Source organism: Chelmon rostratus, chromosome 10, assembly GCF_017976325.1.
Source record: "Chelmon rostratus isolate fCheRos1 chromosome 10, fCheRos1.pri, whole genome shotgun sequence".
NCBI lineage: Eukaryota > Metazoa > Chordata > Actinopteri > Chaetodontiformes > Chaetodontidae > Chelmon > Chelmon rostratus.
In genome coordinates this window covers 14520845-14547110 of record NC_055667.1, presented here as the reverse complement: position 1 = coordinate 14547110, position 26266 = coordinate 14520845, and the positions used below count along the sequence as shown (strand labels likewise).

Below are 26266 nucleotides of genomic sequence, written 5' to 3'. Positions count from 1 at the left end.
TTTATATAAAATTGGATGATACAAGCACCATTCCCTCAAAGGTCAGCACTGTCAAGATGATTTGTGATTGGTCAGCGGCTGAATTGTGCATGTCAGTTCACCAAAAGTTGAATTCACTTTGCCTCCCTGAACAAATGTACTGATTGTGGCAATTTCATTAAAATGCACTGAAGAATGCATCTTTTTGGTTCAAACTTTCATTATAAATGCTGGTGTGACCAATCTCTAAAGCTTATTCAAGACTAGTCTATCTGAATACAATAAGATAAAAATCTTAACACAAACTGAAAATTGATATTTGGTGCTCTTGACAGCTCGCTGCATCAGCAAGGCCTGGGTGTGTGATGGCGACAGTGACTGTGAGGACAACTCGGACGAGGACAACTGTGAAGCGTTGGTGTGCAAGTTGTCTCACCACATGTGTGCTACCAACGACTCCATCTGTCTGCCTGCTGAGAAGCTGTGTGATGGCACTGACGATTGTCCGGATGGCTCTGATGAGAAACTTTGTGGTATGACATTCTTTACGCACAAAAGACATTTTGGCACAAACCACAACATGAAAATGTGTTGCACCACAAACATCACATACAACTCTGCTGTCTCGGATATATTCTAGCACCATAATCTATGCTTCTCGCCCGCAGACCTATGTGCATTGGACAACGGTGGCTGTAGCCACAACTGCACCATCATTCCCGGGGAGGGCTTCATGTGTTCCTGTCCCTTGGGCATGGAGCTGGGAGCTGATAATAAGACCTGCCAGATCCAGAGCTTCTGTGCCAAACACCTCAAATGTAGCCAGAAGTGTGAGCAGGAGAAATCCAGCATCAAGTGCTCCTGCTATGAGGGCTGGGAGCTGGAGTCTGACATGGAGAGCTGCAAAAGCACTGGTAATAAAAAAAGGCCTTTGCCAAAAAGAATTTATTTACTCCTACAAACTGAAGAATTTCTTTTTAGCTTCAGGTTGAGAGCAAAAGTATTTTTCTTCTTGTGCTGAAGAAGCACTACAAAACTGATTCTACAGTATTTAATGCATCATAGTGTCAAAGATGTGTTTTCTTTCGCCAAAAAGTGAGCAGCAAACAACTTCAGTTATTCAGTTTTGTTTCTCTGAAAGAGACAGATGGAGGGGAGATACTGCAGAGGCAGCTGTGGTAGGATTTGATCCAAGACCAACAAGAGGGATTTGTGAATCTGGACTTTGAGATGAGATTTACTGTGTTGAGACACTAAACATTTTTGCGGGTACACCTTCTTTGCCTGCAGATCCTTTCAAGCCTTTCATCATCTTCTCCAACCGCCATGAGATCAGAAGGATTGAGCTTCACAAGGGAGAGTTCAGTGTGCTGGTACCAGGGCTGAGGAACACCATCGCCTTGGACTTCCACCTCAATGAGAGCACCTTGTACTGGACTGATGTCGTGGAGGACAAGATCTACCGTGGGAAACTGTCTGAAAATGGAGGTGAGGCAGCCAGTTAGCTTTCAGTAATATTAGCTTAAGCAGAAAGATAGATGGGGTTGTGGAATGAATAGCCACGAAGAACAGTCTAACTCATATAGTAATAAGTTCATTTTTCAGTGTCATCTCTTTGTATGTAAAATAAAAACAGTAAAGTGGATTGTGATTGTCATATTTGTGCTTTTGACTGAGCATTTCCCAGAAATTAACCTCTGCTGAGCAAATCTACTGTAATTTCTCAGAGCCAAATGTTTTTAAAAGGAGTCTGTGGTCACCAATGGCGGTCTCTGACCCTGAATAATATCCCAGGTCATGGTCAGACTTTCCTGCTCCAAAACCCCAGGTCTCCTTGCCAATCAAGGTCGTGTTCCCAGCACAGCACACGGAAGGCTTTGTCTCTTCCCATTTGTCTCAGTACTCGCTGTGCGTGACTGCAGCCAGAACACTGATGTAGCGTAGGAGGCATAACACACTGCAGTTCCAGTTCCCAGCCCTCCAACTTCACCATTAAAATAGGCCTCTGAGCAGAGACATTGCGACCAACTCATAGATCAGCTACTGCTGCATGTTATTGAAGCTGTTTCAGAATCTCTAAAGTTGTTGGCATACTACCCACACATACACGCAGAAAGACAGCCATGACTCCAGCATTCCTTTAAGCAAACTGTGTTGAAGTCCTGTCCCACCACCCCCTAATTACTACTAGAAGGCATTTTGAAGAAGTTGTCTTATCATCCATGGCCAGAGCTGATCACGTATTTTGGTTTGGTCTTTGTCTGCATGAGAGCCTGTTGTTTCTGGGAAATAATAAACAGAGTGGGCGATCTGGTGTTGGATGTTTGTTTTCTTAGGAGTGGGGTAGTGGAGTTGGGGAGATAGAGCTGGTTGAAACCACAGTGCCTGCCAGTCACTGACAGATACCATAAGAGTTTAGAATTCTAAACGGTTCATTGTTTATCAGGTTTTTTTGTTTTTTGTTTTTTAATGAACCATACAGTATGTGCTGGCTTACTCTCCTTAGTGAAAGTAACATGAGCCAAACTATTGAAATAATAAATTAGCCTAATGACAACTGCTACTTTTCTACTTAAAATCACATTAAAAGAAGCATAAAAATTCTACATAATATCAGTCCTGGTCCCTTGTTCAGCTTGCTATTTCAGTTGTCAAATGCACAAAATAAGAACCCAACACCATCCCAGCTTTAAGTCCCTCTTCCTCTGTGTGTCCCATTCAGCCCTGACCAGTTTTGAGGTGGTGATCCAGTATGGCCTGGCTACTCCAGAGGGCCTGGCTGTGGACTGGATAGCAGGAAACATCTACTGGGTGGAGAGCAATTTGGACCAGATAGAGGTGGCAAAACTGGATGGGACCATGAGAACCACCCTGCTGGCTGGGGAGGTGGAGCACCCGAGGGCCATCGCCCTAGACCCTCGAGATGGGTAAGAAGCACAGATCTAGGGATTCTGAAGCTGTAACCACCCTTTTAGAAAATTGGAAGTTAGCTTAGGATATATTCCCCATACTTATTTTCTATGAAATTGACTTGTTTTCATGTGACGATACTGTACACATCAGTGAAAATCCCTCCTCACATTGAATTATTTTCTGTTGGCAGTATTCTATTTTGGACAGACTGGGATGCTAGCCTGCCCAGGATTGAGGCAGCATCTATGAGTGGTGAAGGCAGACGCACCATCCACAGGGAAACAGGCAGTGGTGGCTGGCCCAATGGGCTCACTGTGGACTACATGGAAAGACGCATTGTCTGGATTGATGCCAGGTAGCATTTGCCAATAGTCCCTGAATATAAAGAGTGCTCTCGTTGCATTGCATCCACCCACTCACTCATTACATCACCCATTGGCTCAGTCTTTTTTTTTTTTTTTGCTTGCCATTATTGATTTTTTAATAAACATGCAGATGTGCTTTGCTTATGTAAAAGCAAATGCAAAATACAGACTCATCTTGCAACGTGAGCAACATGCTTTTACTTAAAATGACGCACATGTTATTCCTGCCTTAATCTCTGCCTTAATGCTTCTCCAGGTCAGATGCAATCTACTCTGCTATGTACGACGGTTCTGGGCTGATTGAAGTGTTGCGGGGTCATGAGTATTTGTCCCACCCCTTTGCTGTCACAATGTATGGAGGCGAGGTCTACTGGACTGACTGGAGGACTAACACTCTGGCCAAAGCCAACAAATGGACAGGACACAATGTCACTGTTGTCCAGCGCACCAACACACAGCCTTTTGACTTGCAGGTCTATCACCCATCCAGACAACCCCAGGGTAGGTTGCACAGCAGATATGTATGCATAAACACTCAGCGACAGAAAGAGCACCCATATCTCACATTTACCCGTCTGTCAGCATGTCTGACTGATTTGGGCTTAACTCAAAGGAGAACGACGACAAGCTCACAGTTTATTGCTGACCGTGTTGATTCACGACTCCCATTCCCCAAAGACAGCTGACCTTTTAGAGCTGTGAGGTGTCTCTTCACACCAGCAGCAATCTGGACACCTCCTGCTGCCTCGTTGATCAAAAAGTCACCTCGCTGTTTGACATTTCCCACTGGCCTGGTAGGGAATAAAAACTCTCCTGCTGTGACTTTAATGTCATGTGTTGATCCCACAGATACACATGTGATTGACAAGATGACAAAAAGATTGTCAAAAGTGTTTTGTGGTAGTCTGCCATTGAACTGTCACCTTGATGTTTAGTAGCCAATGACTATGTTGGTCCTAAGGGTGTGGGGGCAGCAGAGAGGCACTGGGGCCAGTAATTGGAGGCAGGAAAAGAGAGATCTCACAGAATTGTTGATTGACAGTTGCTACCAGTGTCCATGACAGTGATGAGGCAACAAGCTGTGTTGACAGGTCTGAGACACTCTCACTTCCCTTGAGGGTCCATTGACTGAGAGGTCCATTAAAATAACTCTAGACTGTGATACTCTTGAAAAATGGCATCTCACATTACATTGCTGGCTTTGTCTGATATGAGAATGTATAGACTTTTTTGTGAATTTTGTCTATTTATGCGTCTTTCTCTCTTTCACCACATTTCCTCTGACTTTCCTTTTTTTTAAGCTCCTAACCCGTGTGCCACCAGTGATGGTAAAAGCCCTTGCTCCCACCTCTGTCTCATCAACTTCAATCAGACGTTCTCCTGTGCCTGCCCTCACCTCATGAAGCTGCAGCCTGACAAACGTACCTGCAAAGGTAAGGACAGACACTGCAACTTGCAAACACACACACCTACACAGACTTTTTCCTCTCACCTTAAAAAACCTTCAGACCAAGTGCATACACACACTGCTGTCATATAAAATCCATGTCATCAAGGAGCAAGAAACAGGCTCTTTGTTCACAGGTATCTTTTCTCATGACTGTCATGACTGCTACGGTGCACTCAGCCCCCGAACTTGACATCAGCGTCATTAGCTGTCATCTCTTATGACAGAAGATCTGATTACATCTCCTCCGTTTGCGCCACACGGCCTCCCTCACTCACATTTCCATTTCATTTCATATAAAAGGCTGTCAAAAGTGATGCCCTGAGGTCTTCATTTATTGCTGTGTGATTTCATGAGTGGGTTTCATGATGGTTTTGAGGGGTAGATGTGGGAATGTGTCGTCTGTCTGTATAAATGTTAAGCATTCTACAGAACAATTGTCATCTCAGCAGTGTAAAGTTAAGGTTAATTTGATTAGATTTGATTAGGTGTCTGATGCATTGCCCATTAACACATGCATTTTCAGCGTCAGCCAGACTCTGAACTCTGACAGATTTACCACTTAAACTGAGTAAAATGATTGTTTGATTGAAAATGAATGATTTTTTTGATTTAGAGGGAGTTATTTCTTGTCACCAGCTCCATCTCCCAGGAAGTAATCAAGCCCTGACATGGGCACCATGTCACTGACAGTTTGATCCTCTCATCCAACTGTCCCCTGGGATGCACCTGGCTCCACCCTTTGATTGTGTGGCTAGTACAGTGAGAAGAAACCAAAACTTTTAATCAAAATGTACTAAAAAGAATACAGATGGGACAAACTAGAGCATGACAAAAGGAGGTTTCTATACAGAGAAGTCTTTTTTGCTAACATTGGACTTGCACATGTGGAAAATTGACACACACATGTCACAAGTTAAACAACTAACTTAGTCTGTATGCATTGGTTCCTCCTTTCTCTCACTTTTTGTGCTTCCCTTCATTTGTAGGTGATTTCAGTCATTTCAGATAATTTCTAAAAAGCAATAGTAGCGATTCAAATCTGGCTTATTCTCAGTGTTGTTCGTTTTTTCCAGAGTCTCGCAAGTTCCTGCTATATGCTCGTCAAATCGAGATCCGAGGCGTGGACATCGACAACCCCTACTACAACTACATCATTTCTTTCACCGTGCCGGACATAGACAATGTGACTGTGGTGGACTACGATGCTGTGGAGCATCGCATCTACTGGTCAGATGTCCGAACACAGACAATAAAGAGAGCTTTCATTAACGGCACAGGGGTGGAGACTGTTGTGTCTGCTGGTAAGAACGAATAGAGGAATATATGACTCTCTATGTGTTTTTATTTTTGTCCAGTTATTAGTTAAAACTTTCTGTATCTGTCTGAAAATTAGATTGAAGCCTAACATTTTCTACTTTGGTTTTCCCAGACCTTCCCAACGCACACGGGCTGGCAGTAGACTGGGTGTCCAGAAACCTCTTCTGGACCAGCTATGATACCAATAAGAAACAGATCAATGTGGCCAGACTGGATGGATCTTTCAAGAATGCTGTTATCCAGGGCTTGGACAAGCCCCACTGTCTGGTGCTGCATCCTCTACTGGGGTTAGTCTTCTTTACGTCTCATTAGCCCTGCATTCAGTTCGAGATGTGAAGTCCCTCTTTGTTGAACGTTTTCTGTTTTCCATTTCACTCAATGACCAAGTGTCTACAAATTAGTCTCTAAGATATTTCAGTCCCCTCTCTATGTCTCATAACATTCATATCCCTCCTCAGGAAGCTGTACTGGACTGATGGTGACAACATAAGCATGGCTAACATGGATGGTAGTAACCAGACCACACTTTTTATCAATCAAAAAGGGCCCGTAGGTGAGCAGATGTACCCCCCTACTGCCAAAAACAACTGACTGCTAAATAATACTGTTTTGCAATACAGGGAGAAAGCACAGATTATACATGTGAGTGTGAGAGATTTATATGTATAATAACACCATTATTCTTTCCATGCAGGCCTCTCTATTGACTATGAAAAAAAGCAGCTGTACTGGATCAGCTCAGGAAACAGCACCATTAACCGCTGTCAGCTGGATGGAACTAAACTTGAGATTCTGGAAGGTGTTAAAGGCAAACTTACCAAGGCTACAGCTCTGGCTATTATGGGTAAGATGAAAAAGATGGTATTTCAAATGTGTCCTCTTTGTTTTCTATTTTTCCTGATCTGAATGTTGAGTAGGTACATCTAATTACTTCTCATATTCAAAGGAGATCAATATCTCAAAATTACTTGCCCATGTTAAAGGGACAGTGTACAAGGATATAAATCAATTTCTCTTACTGTAGGAGATAAGATGTGGTGGGCAGACCAGGGAACGGACCAGATAGGAACATGTGACAAGAAGGATGGAGGAAACTGGAAGGTTTTGCGCAACAACACCTCCCCTATGATGCACATGAGAATCTATGATGAGGATGTGCAGAAAGGTAAGAAAAATGTTACCGCATGTGGGTTTTGTCAGAAATTAGTCCAAAGTAAAAGTTGTAAAACTCGCTAAATTTGTCAGTATGAAACTAGAAAAGAAAAATATTTTTCTTTCTCTTTGAGCTTCACTGATCTTCTCCTTTTCCCTTAGCGGGTATCAACCTGTGCAGTAACAACAATGGAGACTGCTCCCAGCTGTGTCTACCCACCTCACCAACAACCAGGGCCTGCATGTGCACTGCTGGATATAGCCTGAAGACAGGGCAGCAGTCCTGTGAAGGTGAGACTCTGCTTCACAGCACAGTCACATATACAGTAGGAATGCAGTGTATCCTAAAAACAAAAACCTACTGTGTTGTCCCTGAGCAGGTATGGGCTCTTTCCTGCTTTACTCCGTTCACGAGGGAATCAGAGGAATTCCACTTGACCCGGCAGACAAATCTGACGCCTTGGTGCCAGTGTCTGGCACCTCTCTGGCCGTCGGCATCGACTTCCACGCTGGTGAGTGACACTGAGGGACATCAGTAACTAGAGGGCCTTGCTTGAGTGACACTTTGAAGCTGTCATTATCTCAGTGAAGTGAGTATTTATAGATTGACACAAAAGGCCTCTTCGTTTTCAGAGAATGACACCATCTACTGGGTGGACATGGGCCTGAGCACCATCAGCAGGGCTAAGAGAGACCAGACATGGAGAGAGGATGTGGTCACCAATGGCATTGGCAGGGTGGAGGGCATCACCGTTGACTGGATAGCAGGTCTAGTCATAATGGATTTGAAATCGTATTTTAATTCTCCGCTACAGAATTGGACAAGCACAGATAAAGGGCCACGTAGCTGATGTGTCCCTGTTCTTTTATAGGAAATATTTACTGGACTGACCAGGGCTTTGACGTGATTGAGGTGGCCAGGCTGAATGGCTCTTTCCGCTATGTAGTCATTTCCCAGGGCCTGGACAAGCCCAGAGCCATCACTGTCCACCCAGTTAAAGGGTAAGGCTCCCTGCCAACACTTTAATTCTGCCTTATGTAAGGCTCCTGCATTGAGTTACTTCTCAGTGTAGTTTCAACCGTGCTACTTCATTTCTAAAATGCGCTTTAACTGTGTGCAGGTATCTGTTCTGGACTGAGTGGGGTCAGTACCCTCGTATTGAGCGCTCTAGGTTGGATGGCACCCAGAGGTTGGTCCTGGTCAATGTGAGCATCAGTTGGCCCAATGGAATCTCCATCGACTACGAGGTGTGGACAACAGAAATTTTATATTTCCTGTGTCTAGTTGGAACAAATGTACTGTGACTTTTCCAGAGACTGGACCATTGGTTATCCATAGCTTTTACTGATTTAATTATTTTAGTGGTTCATTTTATGCCCTGTGATTCATACATTTAATTTAAATTGTAATATGTATGCCACAGTTGCAGTTTAAAATAATTTATTCTGTGTAAATTCTACCTATCTTCCATACAGTGGTGTGCCAGATATATGCAGCCTGTATAATATAATTTAGCTCTAGAGCTGCCACAAGTTCTAGTGTTTGCTAATGACACAAAAGTCATCTAGTATTGTTATATTAAAGCATGAGTTGCTGTAGCAAGCTAAAGTGGGCATTACAACACTTTTTGTTTTAATTTTAATTTGGAAAATGTGACCTTCCCTGAATAATCAACACTAATGTATTTCTGCTGTGTGCCTGCAGGAGGGTCTGCTGTATTGGTGCGATGCCAGGACAGACAAGATTGAGCGCATCAACCTGGAGACTGGAGAGAACAGGGAGCTGGTGCTGGCTAACAACAACATGGATATGTTTGCTGTGTCTGTATTTGAGGAATACATCTATTGGAGTGACAGGTCAGTTCAGTGGTTAATTAATTTGTTCATTGCTTCATTATCTAGTTATTTGTTAATGCATGTCAGCTTTTTAATCATGTGGTAGATTTCATATTGTATGCTGTTAATTGACTCAACAGTTTTGTTGTCTTTTGTTTAGGACTCATGCCAATGGCTCTATTAAGAGAGGCAGCAAAGACAATGCTACAGATGCTGTGCAGCTCAGGACTGGCATTGGTGTGCAACTGAAAGACATCAAGGTTTTCAACAGGGCCAGGCAGCAAGGTGGGGACATTCTCAAAACACACACAAACTAAACTTGACCACAAACCCCCAAAATTAGCTTTTTACTATGAAGTCTGACAAGAATGTTCTCTCAAGAACTGTGAGCTGCCTTGAGTTGGTCCTCACATGTATACAAAAACAAGCCCTCACACACACACAATGATTAAAACTTTTACCACCCAACTAAATCAGCAACCCCCCCAGGAAATGATGAAATGCTGTGTTTAACCAGGCTCATTATTTGTTTAACAACTCACCACATAAATGTGTCAAACTCTCCCCAGGCACCAACGTCTGCAAAGACAACAACGGCGGCTGTGAGCAGCTGTGTCTTTTCCGTGGCAACAGTGAGCGCACCTGCGCCTGTGCTCACGGCATGCTGGCAGAGGACAACCGCAGTTGCCGTGACTATGACGGATACCTGCTGTACTCAGAGCGTACCATACTGAAGAGCATCCACCTGTCAGATGAGACAAACCTAAACGCGCCAATAAAGCCGTTTGAGGACCCCGATCACATGAAGAATGTCATTGCCCTCAGCTTTGACTATCATGGTGGTGGAGGGAAGGGAGCCAACCGCATCTTCTTCAGTGACATACACTTTGGCAACATCCAGCAGATCAATGATGATGGCACAGACCGCAAGATTGTTGTGGACAGTAAGTATGAAGTCATCAATCACATTTCATTTCTTTTCAATACTCGAAAACTCCACTAAGCATTCACCTAAACCTTTCCTTCCACAACGTCTCTTGATGTGTATTTCAGCTGTGTTGCCTTGTGGTCCCATTTCTTTCATCCGGTCCATTAATAATTGAATGTTGTCCCTCGTCTCCTCGACACTGTAAACAGCCATCATCACACATTTTGACAACACAAGCACTCCAGAGGATCCACTGTAATTTACACACAGCTGCAGCTTCTCAGCCAGAGGAGATTGACATCACTTAGGGCTGCCACTTGAAGACACACTTGCACACACAAACACACACACACTCTCCTTTTTGCTTGTTTCAACACTGAAGTGTCTTTTAAATCCCACTCTCTTTAAATGATTCAAGAGTAGGTTGTTGAACTCCATCCAGAAAAGCATCACATTTAAAAGCCCTGGACCAAAGCCGTTCTTAGCAAGCAATATTCAGAACTCTAATTCTTTGATAGGAGAGACAGGAAAACAAGTAGAGTGCATGAGGTTAGTGTATTTATTGATGTTGCATTGAGAACAGTGTTATGAACAGATGAATGAAAATGATGGCCATTAGCTTTTCACCCCCCAACTACAGAATTTACTTCAGTTCTCTAAGGAGTGTGTCAGTTCCAGATAAGACTCTGCAATAAAATCAATATTATCATATACCAACTTTAAGTAGAATAATAACAAGATTATATGAGCATATCGCGTCACTGTTTTACTACATTCTCAAGGTTCAATGTACGAGGTTCATTTATTTATCATTCTACAACGGAGGGTTGTACAACAACATACAAGTTGTAGTCCCTTTATGCTACACACACAGAAATAAACTATTTTTAATGGTGGATTCAGGGGAGTTGAGCAGGAAAGAAGCTGGTCTGTAGTCTGGCGGTATGGAAGCTGATACTTCTGTATTGCTTGCGAGAAAGCAGCAGGCGGGGCGGGTGTTGTTTTAGTATCGTTTAGGGTTTGTGCAGACACCTCTCCTCACAGATATCACTGATGCTCATCAGATGGGTATCAATACTGTTCAAATTAATAAAGCCAAGCAAATTGTATTTAAAAACTGCATATGAGGTTCTTAGTTAACATGTGAATAATTTTACCTGATTTATTACATAACAATGGAATGAAGTTAATTGCATTTAACAATACTTAGATAATTACATATATCATCTTGCATATGTTTTCATACAGTGATCTATAAATATATACAGGCATTGTAAAATATTCTTATTAATATCATGATATTTCTTTAAACTATATTACCTAACCCTAGTTCCAGGATTAAGTGAGTAATGAGGTAGTAGACTTTTTGTTTTAGCTAAAGGGTCAGTTTTGGCCTCTTTCTGATGTTGTGTCCAGCTCAAAGGGCTGCACCGTGTCCCTACCCATCACATGAGGGCAACCAATCAGACAGCTTTTGCAGCATGCCCAGCGCTCTCTCCCCAGCTCTAGTAGTTCTCGCCTAAACTTCTGGGACATAAACGCATACAGCACAGGGTTTACCACTGCTACTGAGGATGCCAACAGTCTAGCCAGGATGGCAATGATCTTGTATCCATGTGTGCCTGTTATGGTTCCTCCAATGAAGGAGAACATGAGGGCATAGGAGGGCAGCCAAAGGAGAGTGAAGACCAGGACAAGGAGAGCTGATGTGTGAGTGACCTGGCTCTGGTAGCGCTCCAGCTGGGGAGCGTTCCCCACCAGCCGCGTATGTCGAAGAAAACAGTAGATCTTGGCATACATCAATACAATGATGCCCAGTGGTAGAGCAAAGCCGAACAGGAAGAGAGCAATGCTGTAGACTAGCTGGCTGAAGTCAGACAGGAAGGCAAAGCAGTACACAACGCTGGACGCTGTAACTGTGCGGAAGGCAAACTGCGGGGCTGCCAAGGCTGAGGCAGGGACCCAGAGCAGAGCTACTGTGAGCTTAATGCGTCTGTGCATTCTCGAACGGTACGCCCAGGTGGGGTGCACCACAGTCAGGTAACGTGTCACAGCTAAAGCTGCCAGGGTAAAGACTGAAGCAGCTGAGCAGGCCACACCCAGGAAGCTGATGACCTTGCACAGAAAGCTACCAAAAGGCCAGAAGCCCAGGGTAATAGCAGAGGTGTGGAAAGGCAGGCAGAGCAGCAGCAGCAGGTCAGCAGCACTCAGGGCCAACAGCAGGGTATCTGTGCCATGTGGAGGTTGGCTTTCTTTCTTCCTCCTGCCATTAAGAATGGTGATGACCAGGGTTTGGCCCACCAGGCCAGTCACCAGAATAAACCCGTCCAGGATGGGCACAAAGGTCTTCATCAAAGCCTCATCTGCCCAATTTCTTTGTTCAAGGCCACTGCTGTTTACTTGCTGCCCCAAAGTCTCCATGCATTCGCAATGAAAGTCAACTGAGTAATGAATCTAATGGCCTGTTAAGGTTGAGCATCAGAACAGCATGTTCACGCAGTGCGTGAGTGATGCATCTGTTGGCTCCAGCTCATGTCTTAAATTTTATTAATCACAGGTATGACCACACTCCATTAAATACTATGCATAATGATTGCAATTATTTAAGTAGTTAATATCACACAGGTCGGTTGACTTCTCCATTGACATTTCTAATCTGTGCTCTCCACAGGAAGACAGTCAGAAAGTATATTCCAGTTTATTTTTAGCAGTTGGAATTCATTTCCAAGTGGCCAGAGATAGTCAAGGGGTGAAGTCCGCTTCCTCTTGAGCCACACATGTTCCTGTTTGTGTCTGGTTGAATCCCTCTAAAAAGTTGTCTCTCCCACTGTGTCACCTTCACTATTTTCCAGCTGTTTGAAGAAACTACTTAAAGATGGTTGGATACGGCTCTCTCATCTGAAAGTCTCAGGAAAAAAATGTGCTGTTGTCCAGTTTTACTCAGAAATCTCATAAACATGAAGAGCAGTCCTTGCTCTCTGGCTTTTTCCCTTTCTGCATCAGCATGTCCTTCATTATCCAAGGAAGAGCGGTTTGGATTAAATCCGGCGAGATGAAGCAGTTACTCTGTGGCTGTATTGATTTCTTGAAACCAGGCAACAGAGGACAAATTCATCCCAGTGGTTACTAACAGACATTCCACTTTAAAAGCAGTCAATGCTACTTGATGTTAAGTGGTCACCGCGGCAGGAGGCATCTTATCCGTTCAGAAGCTCTTCAGAGACTTGCAACCTGTAGACCTCACCAGCAGAGAAGTTGCTGTATAATCGACATGGCCTTCAGGCTTTGAAGGAAAAAAATGTCATTAACAATCTTCAAATGAAAAGTGCCAAAAGCTTGCTAATTGTCAGGTGTCACTTGGATTACTACTCCTGTGATGGTCAGAAGGGCTCTGTTCTGAGTCTTCCCGACAGGTTTTCACCACTGTTTGCACAGTAACCATGGGCTGAGCTGATCTAGGCAAGGGGAGGAGTGACTGTGCTGTTTATCATTACATAATACTGGCTTGAACCTACTTTACTCATCCTTGCTCAGTATGTGATCTTCCCTCAATCCAAGCTGCTCAAGTGCACCCTTTTCTCATTCCTGTTTTGTACAAGCCTGAAAGTTGACAATGAAGAACACAAATTTGACTCTTGTGTTCGGCCCTAAACTGGTCTTTTGTTTGCATTTAGGTTGGTTAACAACGTCTTCAGCCTTAAATTGTCCTGCATTAAGGTTGATTCATGCACTTTGTCACTCATCTGAAACATCTTATTGAAGGACAATCCATTTTAGCCAAGAGCAAACATTTTCATGGAGTGTTCAGATTTTTATCATTGGATGTAAATAGTCATAAATGTGGTTGCCAGTGTGACCAAGAACAGATGAACACACGCCTTGGAGCCAGTAAGACTGCAGTGCACCTTTTCCATTATGTTGTGTGTCATGTAGGCACCATGAATAAAAACGTTACTCCTACTGCATGCACTATGAGTAGGGGGTCACAGGACAAAAGGATGATGGCTATTGAGAGCAGCTGCTTTATCTTTACCTTTCACGGCTGACTTCTTCACCCTGACTTTTATCCCTAAAGTGATTCAAGCTGTTCAGAGGCAGCTTTCTTCCCAGAACAAGAAGTCGCCATGAATGAGAGTGTCCACAGGGAGCAGTATTTGTATGTGCAGGCAGCCAGCCATGAAATGACAGGATGATACAGAGTGTTTAAACCCTCTCCAGGAGCAGCAGGCGTGGCACATACTCAGCTCTGTGTGATACCACTTCTGTTTTATGCTTTCCTTTTCACTTTTTTTTTATCCTTGCCTTTCTTCCTTGCAGCGTTTTACCATTCATGACCTGATGCGGGAAGATGGCTACAACCTTAAAACATTTACTTTTGCCCATTTGGTAAAATCTCACAGAGTTAACTGTGGGATAACCTGCTATAACTGTGATAGTTATTAACGATTTGTTGAATTCTCACTGAATTTCCTCCTTAAAGCTCATTCTCACACTCCTTAGAGGTGATATTTATTAACGTGAAATGAAAAGAGTTTGTTCTTCGCAAGCTTTTTGCCCCTGCAGTTTTGGCTGGACAACAACAAAGAACTAAAGTCAGAAAAACTACTGTCATGGTTCCAAAATATTTACTGAGGGCCAATTTCTTGCTTCTCTGCTTCACAGATGTTGGGTCAGTTGAGGGCCTGGCATATCACCGTGGTTGGGATACACTCTACTGGACCAGTTACACAACCTCCACCATCACACGGCACACTGTGGACCAGAGCCGCTCTGTGGCTTATAACCGCAACACTGTGGTCACTATGTCTGGAGAAGACCACCCCAGAGCCTTTGTGCTGGACGAGTGTCAGGAGTGAGTCATTAATATCAAAACTTGGCGTTCTGGACTATGTCAAAGCCCAGTTCCAATACTGTTTGCTTTTTCTTCTTTCTTTTGAACCGCAGATTTATTTTACTTCAGTCAGCCATAACATTGGTACCAAGACATTTTGGAAACTCCCACTGCACATCGTTATGCTTGTCCTGTGTTTGTTCCCCCTATAGTCTCATGTTCTGGACCAACTGGAACGAGCAGGCTCCCAGCATCATGAGAGCCTCTCTGAATGGCGCCAATGTGCTTGTGATCATCGGCAGTGACATTAAAACTCCAAACGGCCTGGCCATAGACCACCGTGCTGAGAAACTCTACTTCTCTGACGCCACTCTGGACAAGATTGAACGCTGTGAATATGATGGGAGCAGCCGTTATGTAAGACTGCCCTTTAATTTCTCCTTTGGTTATAAAGAAGACTCCCATTTGCCCTGTAAAATAACGTTTAAATATCTCTGCTTCAGGTCTTGTTGAAGAATGAGCCTGTCCATCCATTTGGCCTGGCTGTGTATGGAGACTACATCTTCTGGACTGACTGGGTGAGGAGAGCTGTCCTTAGAGCTGACAAATACACAGGAGGAGACATGAAAGTGCTGCGTGCTGACATCCCTCAGCAGCCAATGGGCATCATTGCTGTGGCTAATGACACCAACAGCTGTAAGTATTATTTACTGAAGGCACTATGAAGTTTCTACAGGTTGCTCCTCTCGGTTGCATAATTCCAGCAAATGTCATTGGTGTTAGGCCCAAAAAGGCTGCAGAGCTTTGTCATTTGGCACAGATATCCATTTCCCGCTCCAAATGAACTGTACTCACTTTGATGATCTCCTGACTTTTCTAGCGCCATCATCAGGTCAAAATCTTGTACATTGTGTTTATTGCTAATTGGCAAATGGTAGCATGTTCACATGCTAAACTAGGATGGTGGACATAGCAAGCATAGTAAGCATTACAGCTGCTAAACACCAGTATGTTAGCATTGCCATTGTGAGCATGTCAGCCTCACAGTCTCTTCTGTTTTACTGACATTATCTTTGACTTCATATCATTAGATGCATAAGTGCTCGGCTCTGTGTTATTCATTTGACATGAGGAAAAATCTGCTCAACGAAATAACATGTAACATTACTACCATAAATAACCCCTCTTTGTTGCACATTCCTCAGGTGAGTTTTCTCCTTGCCGAACAAATAACGGAGGTTGCCAAGACCTGTGTCTACCCACATCCGATGGACGGGTCAACTGCAGTTGCCGTGGAGACAGACAACTTCTGGAAGACAACACCTGCTCCTGTAAGAGACAGAACATCTTCTGTTATTTTCGGATAAATTTTAAACAACCTCCTCTTGATTAAATGTTTGAATTTTGCTGAATTTTCAATATTTCTGCCTCACCAGCACTGAATATATCATTTGGAAGTGTGGATGACTTTGAGTGTGGAAACGGCGATTGTATCAACTACAGCCTGACCTGTGATGGCATGGCCCACTGCAAGGACAAGTCTGATGAGAAGCAGTCCTATTGTGGTGAGTTTTTGTGGGACTATTAGTTTGGCACAATAAGCTGTGACAGGTCATTTATGTTTTATAAGCTGATGGTCATATTCATGGCGATTTAGAATACGTGCATAAATGCTATAAATTATTATTAGATTGCAAGGAGAAGAGGGCTAATATAGGACTATAGAAGAAAGAAAATGACTACCAGTGGAGGGGTTGACGGAAATTTAGTATTTTTTATACAGAATATGTAATATATCTTATCAGTTTAATTTCTAAAACAGTGGATTGGTAGATTAGGCCATATTCAAAATATGTAAAAAAGGACTAACTCTAATAATCTGCTGTTCCTCCACAGCCAATCGAATTTGTAAGAAAGGCTACAGACGTTGCATGAATGGCCGCTGCATCGGCCACCAGTTCTGGTGTGATGGCACGGATGACTGTGGTGACCACTCAGATGAACTGCCCTGCAACAGTAAGTCATTAATTTCCATTTTATAGCTGCAACTGATTGAAAAATCATTAGTTAAGCCTTTGATAGATACACAAATAGAAACCATGTCAACCATGTTTGCCTGGTATCAGATTTGGCACCACTTTTACAGTTATGTCTGATCTGCCCATTTTAATGACACCTTAACTGGATTAGTTCTGCCAGAGCAGAACTGAAGAACAAATTTGAAAAGTTGCCCAGGATCTGGGTCTGAGTTCTGGGCTGCAGCTCTTGCATGTTCTCTGTTAAGCATGTTTCTTATTCATTTAAATTCTTTTGATATAATGAAATACCTACTGACAGGCAGATACTAAAGTCATTGTAAAGTTGACTAATGAGGAGGCTTTATTTGCTTGTGATGGTGTACTTATTTCCTCATTTGTGAAATCTGCTGTGCATCCTGCAGTGACCTTGTGCAAAGTGGGAGAGTTCCAGTGCAAAGATGGAAGCTGCATCTCCAACTACAGCCGCTGTGACCAGGTGGTCAACTGTGAGGATGCTAGTGATGAAATGAACTGCCGTGAGTACATCTAGAAAAAATGATTGAAGGGGGAAAGCTGGCTTAACAAGAATGAGAAGTGGGAAAATGAGCTCAGTGGATTAGTTAATATTTCTTTAAAGTTGGTTTTTAAAAGCACTTTTCAATGTTTTCAGAACCCACTGATTGCTCCCGTTTCTTCCGCCTGGGAGTGAAAGGAGCATCCTTCCAGAGCTGTGAGAAAACTACTCTGTGTTATCTGTCCTCATGGGTGTGTGACGGCAACAACGACTGTGGAGACTTTTCAGATGAGAGAAACTGCCCAGGTTGGGTGCTGTGTTTCCACTCTAAAATGCTTTCAGCTTCTCTGAAATAGTCAAAGGTTCTACAGTATGTTTTTTTTGTGTTGTCTTGCAGATAAAAGGAAGCTTAAATGTCCAGTCAACTTCTTTGCTTGTCCCAGTGGTCGTTGCATTCCTATGAGCTGGACCTGTGATAAGGAGAATGACTGTGAGAACGGAGCTGATGAGACACACTGTGGTCAGTCTGCTATAAAGCTGTCATCTAATACCCTTTCTTGAAAACACAAAGCATACCAGAAAACCCAGACTGTTTCCCTTTAGGCTTCCCACTGCACGTGGAAAAACATGACTTAGGGGTAAATTAAATAACTTCTCCAAAATTCTGAGCTCTCTTTGCCATCCTTTGCAGACAAATTTTGCACATCCACCCAGTTTGAATGTGGGAACCACCGCTGCATTTCCTCCCACTGGGTGTGTGACGGCTCTGATGACTGTGGTGATGGGTCTGATGAGGACCAGAAATGCAGTAAGTGACATATTACTTGCACTCAGCAGTGTGAAAGTACTTTCTCCCACGCCCAGTGGAGGCATTTGACTGTATTTGTAAGATTTCCTGATGTTGTACTTTCCCATAATGTTGTTCCAGAATCCAAGACCTGCAGTCCTGAGGCCTTCCAGTGTCCTGGCTCCCACATGTGCGTGCCTCAACGCTGGAAGTGCGATGGAGACAAGGACTGCCCTGATGGAGCTGATGAGAGTGTCAAGGCTGGCTGCAGTGAGTGGGATAACCCTATGGAAAATCTTGCTGCTTTGTGTCCTGATTGAAGAAATAAAAACCACAGAAACGCTCCAACACAGTCCATTAACTGCAGTGTGTTCTTTTCCATTTCCAGTGTACACCAACAGCACTTGTGATGTGGAGAATGAGTTCATGTGCCAGAACAGGCAGTGTATCCCCAAACACTTCGTATGTGATCATGACATTGACTGCTCTGATGGCTCAGATGAATCCCCAGAATGTGGTGAGTGTTTGTGTAACAATGATGGAAGAGGAAGAGAAATGCAGCAAGACCAAAAATAGGTTGTAAGAGAATGAATGGAGAATGAATTATTTTTTGTTGTACCACCAGGTGAGGTTAAGGTTAATGATAAACAAACTCTTGTTCTGGTGTAGAATACCCGACATGTGGCCCAGATGAGTTCCGCTGCGCCAACGGCCGCTGCCTCAACCAGAAGAAGTGGGAGTGTGACGGAGAGTTTGACTGTCAGGATCGGTCCGATGAGGCTCCCAAGAACCCTCGCTGCACTGACTCAGGTAGGGGTTATAATCACCATTTTATTTCTTTGTAACTTTTATTTCTTTGCCAACATAATGAAGTATGAATCAAATGAGAAGCCATAACTGCTGTAGCTGCATCCTGTTTCAAAGTGGCACTAAAATAACATGCCATTTGTCTCTGATTTCAGAGAGGACGTGTAATGAGTCAGCCTTCATGTGCCGCAATGGCAAGTGTTTGAATGAGACTCTGCTGTGTGACCGCAACGATGACTGTGGTGATGGCTCAGATGAACTCAACTGCTTCATCAACGAGTGTCTCAACAGTAAGATGAGTGGCTGTTCGCAGCTCTGTGATGACCTCAAGATTGGCTTCAAGGTAAGTAAGTGGTTGTTTTAATGCTTTTTTCCCCCCACTTTTTAGCTAAAGCAAATCTAATTACTTCATAAACTCACTGACTTTAATTGGGAAAGAGTTACCTCACAGACAAACGAGGTGTACTGTATGCAGCGACTGGTGAGTTAGGGAGGACCTAAAGTTAAAAGGTCAGGAACCACTCACTTCAGGCATGTAGTTATGTAAGACCAAAACATGTTTTGGCTCTCTTTCTTGAAAGTAGGAGGCCGGTCTTAGAACAGCTTGAACTCTGTGTGAACTCTCATTTTTGCGGTGTTGAGGCTGTGGTCAGAGCTTCATTTGAAAATGATAACACCAAAAAGATTCAGATTATGCTGGTGGGGGATGTTAAGGGTATTGCACAGCCAGTATTAATGTTTGAACAACATTTAATCATACATAACTTCACCATCATGGATTTGGTCAGGTGTGACTTCCTTTGTGCATATACATTGTAGCTATTCATGCATCCTCTTTGAAAGCAGCAACTGAGTTTCATTTCAGTGTTGAGATTTTAGTGGGTAAGAATTAGGCTTTGGATGAAAGGAAAAACACATATATGAGGTTTGTGACAGGTGGTTACAGGCTCTTGTAACTGGTCAAGACTCAGCAGGGAGAAGTGCCAGAACCTGCAGGCTGTGAGATTCTGACATTTCTTCTGCGCTCTTGGCCCCTTCAGTGCAGGTGTCATCCTGGTTTCCAGCTGAAGCGGGATGGGAAGACGTGCGTGGATATAGACGAGTGCACAACCACCTACCCCTGTTCTCAGCGGTGCATCAACACACATGGCAGCTTCCACTGTCTCTGCGTGGATGGCTTTGAACTCAGCCCCAATGACCCCACCATCTGCAAGTCCACATCGGGTAAGCCATGCTCGTGTGTGTTGTGCATTCTGCTGGTTGCTCATAGCCAATTCAATCCTGAAGCCCATATTTTCTGTCTGGTATCTGTGTGCAGAAGAGGAGCCCTACTTGATCTTTGCTAACCGGTACTACCTGAGAAAACTCAACCTGGATGGTTCCAACTACACTCTTATAAAACAGGTGAGACACACTGGTTCTCTGTTTGACCTCCTGAAACAAAGCAAAACTTATTGTTAGCACGCCACACACCTGTTAATAATGTACCTATCTCTGTTTCAGGGTCTGAATAATGCAGTAGCACTGGACTTCCACTATGCAGAGCAGATGATCTACTGGACAGACGTGACCACTCAGGGCAGCATGATCCGACGCATGCGTATGAATGGCAGCAACATGGAGGTCAGTGAGGAAATCAAACGCCCTTTAATCCAAGTGGAAATTTGAGTGGCACAGTCAACACATTAAGCTGAATTCTGAAAGTTTTCTAACTGAAAGCTTAATCATTCTCCTCTGTTGTAAAAACCTGACCTAGCAGGTTTTGCACCGGACCTCCCTGAGTAACCCGGATGGCTTGGCAGTGGATTGGGTTGGTGGGAACTTGTACTGGTGTGACAAAGGTCGGGACACCATCGAGGTGTCAAAACTCAATGGGGCCTACCGGACTGTGTTGGTGAACAGTGGCCTGAGGGAACCTCGTGCTGTGGCCGTGGATGTACGCTATGGGTAAGAAACACAGCTTATGGGCTATAAACACCCTCATCTCCTTATGATAAATGCTTAAAAATATATATATTTTGAATTTAAGGTGAATTTCATTAAGGCTCACTACAGTATCTGTAACACTATCGTTATCCCCTGCTGGTTAGGTACCTGTATTGGTCTGACTGGGGTGACAACCCTCACATTGGGAGAATCGGGATGGACGGCACCAACAGAAGTGTCATCGTACAGGATAAGATCACATGGCCCAATGGACTAACCCTGGACTTCATCAATGACCGTATATACTGGGCCGATGCCAGGGAGGACTACATTGAGTTTGCCAGCCTGGATGGCACCAACAGACACACAGGTAACAGACCCAAGCACAATCAGACGCTGGTTCTTTTCTTGCTGCTTTTACTCACTTTTCCAACTGATTTGTGACAGTGTGGGGTTCCAGTTGCATGTATTGGTCTAAATATTGTTCTGTGAATATACTGTAACATGTATATTTGAGTCAGTGCTTTAACAGGGGAAATGATTTATGACAAAACCACCCTGGTAGTGACGTAAGGAAGTGCAGAAACTGAATGTTCAGCTGCATAGGTTTTGATGTGGCTAAATTTTATAGGGTGACAGGCTAATGGACTTGTAAACTGTCTGAGTTTCCTCTCATCATGCATATGAACACATACTTGTTTGGGAGTCACCAAGCAGGCTGGTCAGATGGTTGTCCGCCAGGCCTGAGTCCTGCAACATAGACCCGGGGGACAGGAACCCTGAATGGGCGAGATTGTTCTGATCAGTGAGGCCTCTAACATGCATGACGACTGCATAGCGCCCTATTGTTTAGCATGATCGCTACAATAGTTGATATTGTCAGCCGACCGGGCATGCAGAGGAATTCTGGAGTGCAGCGGGCGTTTGTTTTGAAATTTCTCACATATGCTAAGCTCTGCTCTGCTCATACAGAGCTATGGCATCCCACCATTCCTAGAATGAAGAATGAACACAATGTAAACTTGTGGGTGTATGGGAGCATTGTACGATGAGTGCCGTACATTTAATTCAAGAGGAAAACCACTCAGATGGAAACTAGTTGCAGGAAAAACTGCTTTTTCTATACCAAATTACAATTCATAAAACCACACCTCAGTCTTGTATTAGTTTGGTGGTTTTAGTCCACCAGTAGTTTGTCCAGGGGGTTATTCACCCATCCTTTGATACACACCCACCATTCAAACACCTGTGGCCTTGTGTGTGTTTGCAGAATGAGACTTGGCCTGTTTGAATTCAGATAAGGATTGACCAAAGGGAGCTTTGTGCTAATCTAGCTAATATCACAGTTCAGCCTGATGTTGTAAAACTACACCTATCACATGACAACAGCTTTATAGTTGTTTAAAGCACCTCACTTGTTATCCATACTGAAACCATGGTCACCTAATGACAAGGTGTTTTGAACTTGTGTCCCTCATGTGTGTTTCTTCTTGCATTTGCAGCTCCATGTACACATGATGTATTTGGATTGCTGTGTTTTACAGCAGAAACCAGACGCACCATACTCAAATACTGAGAGCAAACACATGAAGTGAAGTCTATGGGAGCTGAAAAAGTGCAAATACAGTGTAAAGCCTAATGAGGCATAGAACCCATTACGTAAGAGTTAGATATAGTGGAGCCGCTTTAGTTGTGAACCCCACCCTGCCTCTGTTCAGAACAGTTCAAGGTTGTTTTTTTTGGGATAAATCAACCCCTCAGCAGCAAGAATAAGAAAACTGAGATTGCCATCTCACAAAATTCTGTAATAATGAGGGTTCCAATTGGTCATTGGACTGCTAGAAAATGGGAATAATGGGAAAAATCCAGGTACTTACTGGTTTCTCTGTGATTAGACACTAGCTGTTGTATGCACACTTTCTCTCCACTCCTTATGCGCACTCCAAGTCCCTCTGTTTTGGAAAGCAGAGTGTTGACTGTGCATTTTTAAGCTAAAAAATATTTTACTTCTTAAGAAAAATATTGATTTTGCTAATAAGTTGTAGAAATCCAATACTTCACAGAATCACAGTAATAAGGCTTCAGTATGACAGATTGACTGTACCGCTCATTCAGGTGTTTTCTCATGAACAGTGTAATCAAATGTAATTCTTTGGTGCTTCACAGTTCTCAGCCAGGACATCCCCCACATCTTTGCCATGACTCTGTTTGAGGAGTACATCTACTGGACTGACTGGGAGACAAAGTCCATCAACAGAGCTCATAAGAGTCTGGGTACCAACAAGTCCACCCTAATCAGCACCCTGCATCGCCCCATGGACATCCACATTTACCATCCCTATCGCCAGCCTGAGGGTAAGAGGACACACTGCAGTAGGACGTAGAAATGGATGTGTAAAGGTTGGGGAATTTGACAAAAAGTATCATGCAGTATGTCAGACGTAGTGCACATAACTGCGCAACCACTGTGTATATTTGTTGTTGTGAAATAAAATCTTTAGTGGCCTTGGTGTTGATTCTGCACAAAAACAGGAAAACACTGAATTAAGACAAACTTTATGTTGTTGTTGTGGTGTATTGAGATGAAGGCAATATGGGAAAACATGGAAACGTTTTTTAATTAACAAATCACTATCTTCCCAATTCCCAAATAAAATTATCTGACTCTGTTTAAACATAATGTACACTGAACCTAACATCGAGTCCAAGACGGAAGATTTGAATGAGCATTTAACTGGTTATGGTGTAGGAATTCATTATATGTATTGATATATAAAGACGCAAAGACGCACTTACAAACACATGATTATAATTCCCCCTACATTAATCCAGGTATCATAAGACCTCAGCTGAAAAACATGTCGTTGTGGTCAGAAGTTAAAACACGTCCCCTCTTTCCGTCTCTTTGCTAGTGCTCAACCACCCGTGCCAGACGAACAACGGCGGCTGCAGCAACCTCTGCCTCCTCTCACCTGGAGGAGGCTACAAGTGTGCCTGTCCCACCAACTTCTACCTGGCCAATGATCAGCGTACCTGCATGTCCAACTGTACAGCCAGCCAGGTAAAGAGGCTGTGCAAACATGATCATCAGTGTGAATATGACTGAATTACTACAGTTGATAAGTGGATTTTCGTTTCTCCATGTCTCGCTGTGTCTTGTTTGATGAACTGCTTATGTCTGCTGATTGTCTATTGACAGCTGGCTCGCTGCCCAGTGCTACAGTAGCTCCCGCTTTTGTCAGTGGCATTGAATCAGGGGAGACTCTGGTGTTATGCCCTATCATCACTTTGATTAATTGAGTAATTTCCCTCTTCCTGCTGTAGTTTGTGTGCAAGAACGACAAGTGCATTCCTTTCTGGTGGAAATGTGACACAGAGGATGATTGCGGTGATCGGTCGGACGAGCCAGCAGACTGCCGTGAGTGTTTGAGAAAGATAATTAGGAGATGATAGTGTGTCACATTCCTGTAATATACAGTACATGTTAGTGTTGATATGCAAGTTAAGTGTGTTCCTGACTCTTTTTTTTCACCATGACAGCTGAGTTTAAATGCAGGCCGGGGCAGTTTCAGTGTGGCACAGGCATCTGCACCAACCCTGCCTACATCTGCGATGGAGACAACGACTGCCAGGACAACTCAGATGAGGCCAACTGTGGTATGTTTCTCTTTTCCCAAATAATTACCTTACACTTTTAATAACCTGCGTCCTGCCCTGTCTTTTTTTTTTCATCACTTTATTGTTCATGACTTAATAGCATCAAATCCGTCGCTTGTTTCTGTGTCTGCCCGTGTAACTGCACCACAGATATTCACGTTTGCCTGCCCAGCCAGTTCAAATGTTCCCACCCAAGCCGCTGCATCCCGGGAATCTTCCGCTGTAACGGCCAGGACAACTGCGGAGAAGGAGAGGACGAGAAAGACTGCCGTGAGTAGAAGCTTTTCTCAGTTACATCCTGTGTAATATAGTGCCAGCTCTGATGTTTGCTATTAATTTCCTGCGGTAACTATAAATCTGTTATTCCCTCCCAAAGCTGAGGTCACGTGTGCGCCCACCCAGTTCCAGTGTGCCATCACCAAACGCTGTATACCTCGTGTCTGGGTGTGTGACCGCGACAATGACTGCGTGGATGGATCGGACGAACCCGCCAACTGCAGTAAGACTCTTTTTATTTTGCAATTTACTTTCTGAATCATCCTAATCAGCTCTCAAATGTAACCACCTCCCAAATGTTCCCCTCTCCAGCCCAGATGACTTGTGGTGTGGACGAGTTCCGCTGTAAGGACTCTGGACGCTGCATCCCCGCTCGCTGGAAGTGTGACGGCGAGGACGACTGCGGCGATGCGTCAGACGAACCAAAAGAGGAGTGTGGTAAGAATATCCTCTCTGTATTTAATTAGGTGGATTATTCAGACTTATTGTGATGTTAGGATTTACTTCCTTTTGTTTTGATGTTGTTGACAGTAACATTTTCTGTGGTTTGTACAGCCGAGAGGACATGTGAGCCGTACCAGTTCAGATGTAAGAACAACCGCTGCGTGCCGGGCCGCTGGCAGTGTGACTACGACAACGACTGTGGGGACAACTCAGACGAAGACAAGTGTAGTAGGTGTCACTTTCAGCTTGGAGACAACGCCTTCATACTGTAAACTGTCAACTATATTGTCAAATCTGTTGTCTCACCTCGTCCAGTGTCACTTACACTCATGCCTTTGTCCACCGGTAACATTCTCACTTTGTACCTTTAACTCGTTAACTGTGCACACTAAGTCACTTGTTCAGCACTAACATCCGTTCACTGTCATTTCTGATGCATCTCACCTCATCTGATGTTCGTTTTCATTTCATACTGTCCTGTTGGTATGAGCCTGAGGTAAGTCACTCCACCTTCACTTGTGTACTGCTCCCATATTCTGTGGGTACACCTCAAGTCTCTTAAATCGCGTCCTCATTTCCCGCACTTGCGTCTTAGTCTCGCCCACCAAGGATGCATGAAGGGACGCAAAGAAACCACGCAAAGAGAGAAGAAACAAGGAAATATGTTTTTAGAGAAATGCAAAGTCCTTTCCTCTAAAGCATCTTGTCTAGCAGTGTCCATTTGTGATGACAGCAGCAGCTTTAACAGTTGTGATGAATTTGTGTCTGAACACATGTGCACTGTGCTAATACCAATAAAGGCACACAGTTACCACTGCTAGAGCAGCAGCATTTTGTCGGTGTAGCCTGTTACCTGTCACTTGAACATGAATAGCAAACTGCATTCTGTATTTATGCTGTGCGTCATGTCCTGCTCAGAGGCACAGGAACGATTTATACTGGCAGAATGGGTTTATATTATTCATTTATTATTTGCATCTGTATTTATTGATTTTCTGATTGTGAATTCATTATTTATATAAAACCCAGAATATGATCATGGTGCCATTCAACACCAGAAATCATT

General features: G+C 43.6%; 2 protein-coding genes across 3 annotated transcripts in view; one reads left to right on the top strand and one right to left on the bottom strand.

The window, feature by feature from the left end:
• lrp1ab (low density lipoprotein receptor-related protein 1Ab) overlaps positions 1-26266 on the top strand; it is an 86379-nt gene that overhangs the window by 49201 nt on the left and 10912 nt on the right. The window contains exons 22-68 of one of the 2 annotated variants that reach the window (XM_041946013.1): positions 315-512; positions 648-893; positions 1270-1467; positions 2702-2906; positions 3083-3247; positions 3514-3758; positions 4559-4690; positions 5781-6008; positions 6137-6311; positions 6483-6577; positions 6719-6868; positions 7049-7189; positions 7339-7467; positions 7557-7688; positions 7810-7944; positions 8049-8178; positions 8298-8424; positions 8882-9033; positions 9173-9297; positions 9582-9956; positions 14603-14792; positions 14984-15188; positions 15275-15467; positions 15977-16102; positions 16208-16336; positions 16668-16787; positions 17212-17325; positions 17460-17609; positions 17701-17823; positions 17995-18111; positions 18232-18360; positions 18479-18607; positions 18760-18900; positions 19053-19240; positions 19938-20121; positions 20216-20301; positions 20401-20520; positions 20657-20844; positions 20988-21193; positions 22990-23178; positions 23736-23884; positions 24148-24241; positions 24364-24480; positions 24631-24750; positions 24857-24979; positions 25069-25194; positions 25312-25428. In XM_041946013.1, coding sequence (XP_041801947.1) covers positions 315-512; positions 648-893; positions 1270-1467; positions 2702-2906; positions 3083-3247; positions 3514-3758; positions 4559-4690; positions 5781-6008; positions 6137-6311; positions 6483-6577; positions 6719-6868; positions 7049-7189; positions 7339-7467; positions 7557-7688; positions 7810-7944; positions 8049-8178; positions 8298-8424; positions 8882-9033; positions 9173-9297; positions 9582-9956; positions 14603-14792; positions 14984-15188; positions 15275-15467; positions 15977-16102; positions 16208-16336; positions 16668-16787; positions 17212-17325; positions 17460-17609; positions 17701-17823; positions 17995-18111; positions 18232-18360; positions 18479-18607; positions 18760-18900; positions 19053-19240; positions 19938-20121; positions 20216-20301; positions 20401-20520; positions 20657-20844; positions 20988-21193; positions 22990-23178; positions 23736-23884; positions 24148-24241; positions 24364-24480; positions 24631-24750; positions 24857-24979; positions 25069-25194; positions 25312-25428 — 7356 coding nt within the window. Of the gene's footprint in view, positions 1-314; positions 513-647; positions 894-1269; positions 1468-2701; positions 2907-3082; positions 3248-3513; positions 3759-4558; positions 4691-5780; positions 6009-6136; positions 6312-6482; positions 6578-6718; positions 6869-7048; positions 7190-7338; positions 7468-7556; positions 7689-7809; positions 7945-8048; positions 8179-8297; positions 8425-8881; positions 9034-9172; positions 9298-9581; positions 9957-14602; positions 14793-14983; positions 15189-15274; positions 15468-15976; positions 16103-16207; positions 16337-16667; positions 16788-17211; positions 17326-17459; positions 17610-17700; positions 17824-17994; positions 18112-18231; positions 18361-18478; positions 18608-18759; positions 18901-19052; positions 19241-19937; positions 20122-20215; positions 20302-20400; positions 20521-20653; positions 20845-20987; positions 21194-22989; positions 23179-23735; positions 23885-24147; positions 24242-24363; positions 24481-24630; positions 24751-24856; positions 24980-25068; positions 25195-25311; positions 25429-26266 lie in introns of both variants that reach the window. The other variant, XM_041946012.1, reaches the window with a different exon arrangement.
• On the bottom strand, positions 11324-12361 carry LOC121612861 (galanin receptor type 1). Its single transcript, XM_041946014.1, has one exon. The coding sequence runs from the start codon at positions 12359-12361 to the stop codon at positions 11324-11326; it is 1038 nt and encodes a 345-aa protein (XP_041801948.1).

Excerpts from the sequence above, each read along its gene's own strand:
- LOC121612861 (XM_041946014.1), bottom strand. The coding sequence starts at position 12,361 with ATGGAGACTTTGGGGCAGCAAGTAAACAGCAGTGGCCTTGAACAAAGA.